General features: G+C 36.6%; 1 protein-coding gene across 1 annotated transcript; it reads left to right on the top strand.

The window, feature by feature from the left end:
- Positions 1 to 333: 333 nt before the first annotated feature.
- LOC18029353 (putative F-box/kelch-repeat protein At3g17540) lies at positions 334 to 1101 on the top strand. Its single transcript, XM_006414655.2, has one exon. The coding sequence runs from the start codon at positions 334 to 336 to the stop codon at positions 1099 to 1101; it is 768 nt and encodes a 255-aa protein (XP_006414718.2).
- Positions 1102 to 1827: the final 726 nt, after the last annotated feature.

The following is a 1827-nucleotide window of genomic DNA, read 5'->3' as shown; positions in this document are numbered from 1 at the left end:
AACGTAATAAAGAGAGAAACGAAGAGACTTTAAACTAAAGACCACTTGTGGATGAACTGGTCAAAGAGACCATAAAGACTTCAAAATTCTTGCAATGGAATGGACTTCAAACTCAAACCATTTGAAGTGCAAAAGACGTATACATACTTACTCTTAAGAGAGAGGTTGGATTAAAAAGGGCTCATCATATCTTAACCGTTAGATTAAAGTTTTTTTTTCTAAAAATTTATGATGATGTCAGCAATCTCGAAAACCAGAGTCCTATATATTGATGTGAATGTTAAGAAAACCCTAACTTCTTTTTTCGGCGCCGTCGCTTTCGGGGGAGAAACAATGAAGTTTACCGATCTTCCTCAAGAATGGGAATCAGAAATACTTTCTAGGGTTCCGGCCACGTCTCTATACCAATTGCGATCTACTTGTAGACGATGGTACGTTTTATTCAAAGATAAGAGTTTCATCGAGGAGAACATGGGTAAAGCAGCAACGCAGGTGATCTTAAAGAAATATTATATTGTTTATTCAGTTAGCATCAATCTCCAAGGAATCGACAACAGCTTTGATCCATCCATTGAGTTTACTGGTAAACTTGACTCAGAACATGTCATGATATCTACTATCTTTCATTGCAACGGTTTATTATTGTGCACTACCAAAGACAATAGACTCTTTGTTTGGAACCCTTGTACTGGTCAAACCAGATGGATACAACCAAATCTTAATCGATATGAGAATGACTATGTTCTAGGATACGAAAGCAACAACAAATCTGGCGATAGCTACAAAATCTTGAGGACTAGCTATTATTACAATGACCTGAAGGCCGTGGTCGTTGAGTTTGCAATCTATGAACTTAAATCTGATTCATGGAGGGTTCTTGATGATGTTAGTGATCAGAACTGGACGATAGGAAGTCATGCAGTGTCTTTGAAGGGAAATACTTATTGGCTTGCTTGGGATGATTATAAATTCTTAGTCAGGTTTGATTTCAAAAGAGAGAGATTTAAACGTCTTTCTCTTCCCATTCAGTGTAATGATTTCAATGTGAAATTCTCTCTCTCAGTTGTTAGAGAAGAGAAACTTTCTGTGTTACTTCAATGACTTTCTGTAGATTCATTAAAGATAACGATATGGGTGACCGATAAGATCAATAATGAGGCCAAAGATACTAATATCCAATACTTCTTACTTGTGGATTTCGGTGGTATTATCAGAACAAGTATATCGACCGGCGCAGTTTTTTGGTGGTGGACGAGGAGAATAAAAGGTGGTGTGTTGTCGTAGAGACTGGAAAGATAAAGTGATCATGAATTACATCGATGGAGGAGAACATACTATACATGTATGTAAACAAGCTCATGGAGAGATTGGACAAGAACCATATGATTATTGTCCACGTCTCGTCAGCTACATTCCTAGTTTGGTTCAAATTCAACAAGTGGAGGCAAATGAAAAAGCTGATTAGTCCATTTAAGTAACCGTTATTAATCGTGGTTGTTTTTTAGACTTAATGTTGTATAGATTTTGGTAATCTTACTCTAATACATTGTTTCTGACTGATTAGGTCACTTATCGATCATGGTGATCGTTTTTTCATTTTTTATCTTAAAATATGTTTACGTATACAAAAACCAAAACAAAGACTGAAAGAGACGAAAACAAAATTTTAGAAAGCTAAGAAGGTTGGTGAAAATATCATCACACAGGTAGAACCTTAATTAATGTAACTATTTAGCTGCAACACAAACATGTATACAGAGAGGAGATAGAGAGATCAGAGCAGCGAAACCCTGCCGGAGTCACGCGTGAGCAGCCACCATCAAAACA

Source organism: Eutrema salsugineum, unplaced genomic scaffold (genome assembly GCF_000478725.1).
Source record: "Eutrema salsugineum unplaced genomic scaffold, Eutsalg1_0 scaffold_1, whole genome shotgun sequence".
NCBI classification, from domain to species: Eukaryota; Viridiplantae; Streptophyta; class Magnoliopsida; order Brassicales; family Brassicaceae; genus Eutrema; species Eutrema salsugineum.
This window is presented reverse-complemented; position numbering and strand designations above follow the sequence as displayed.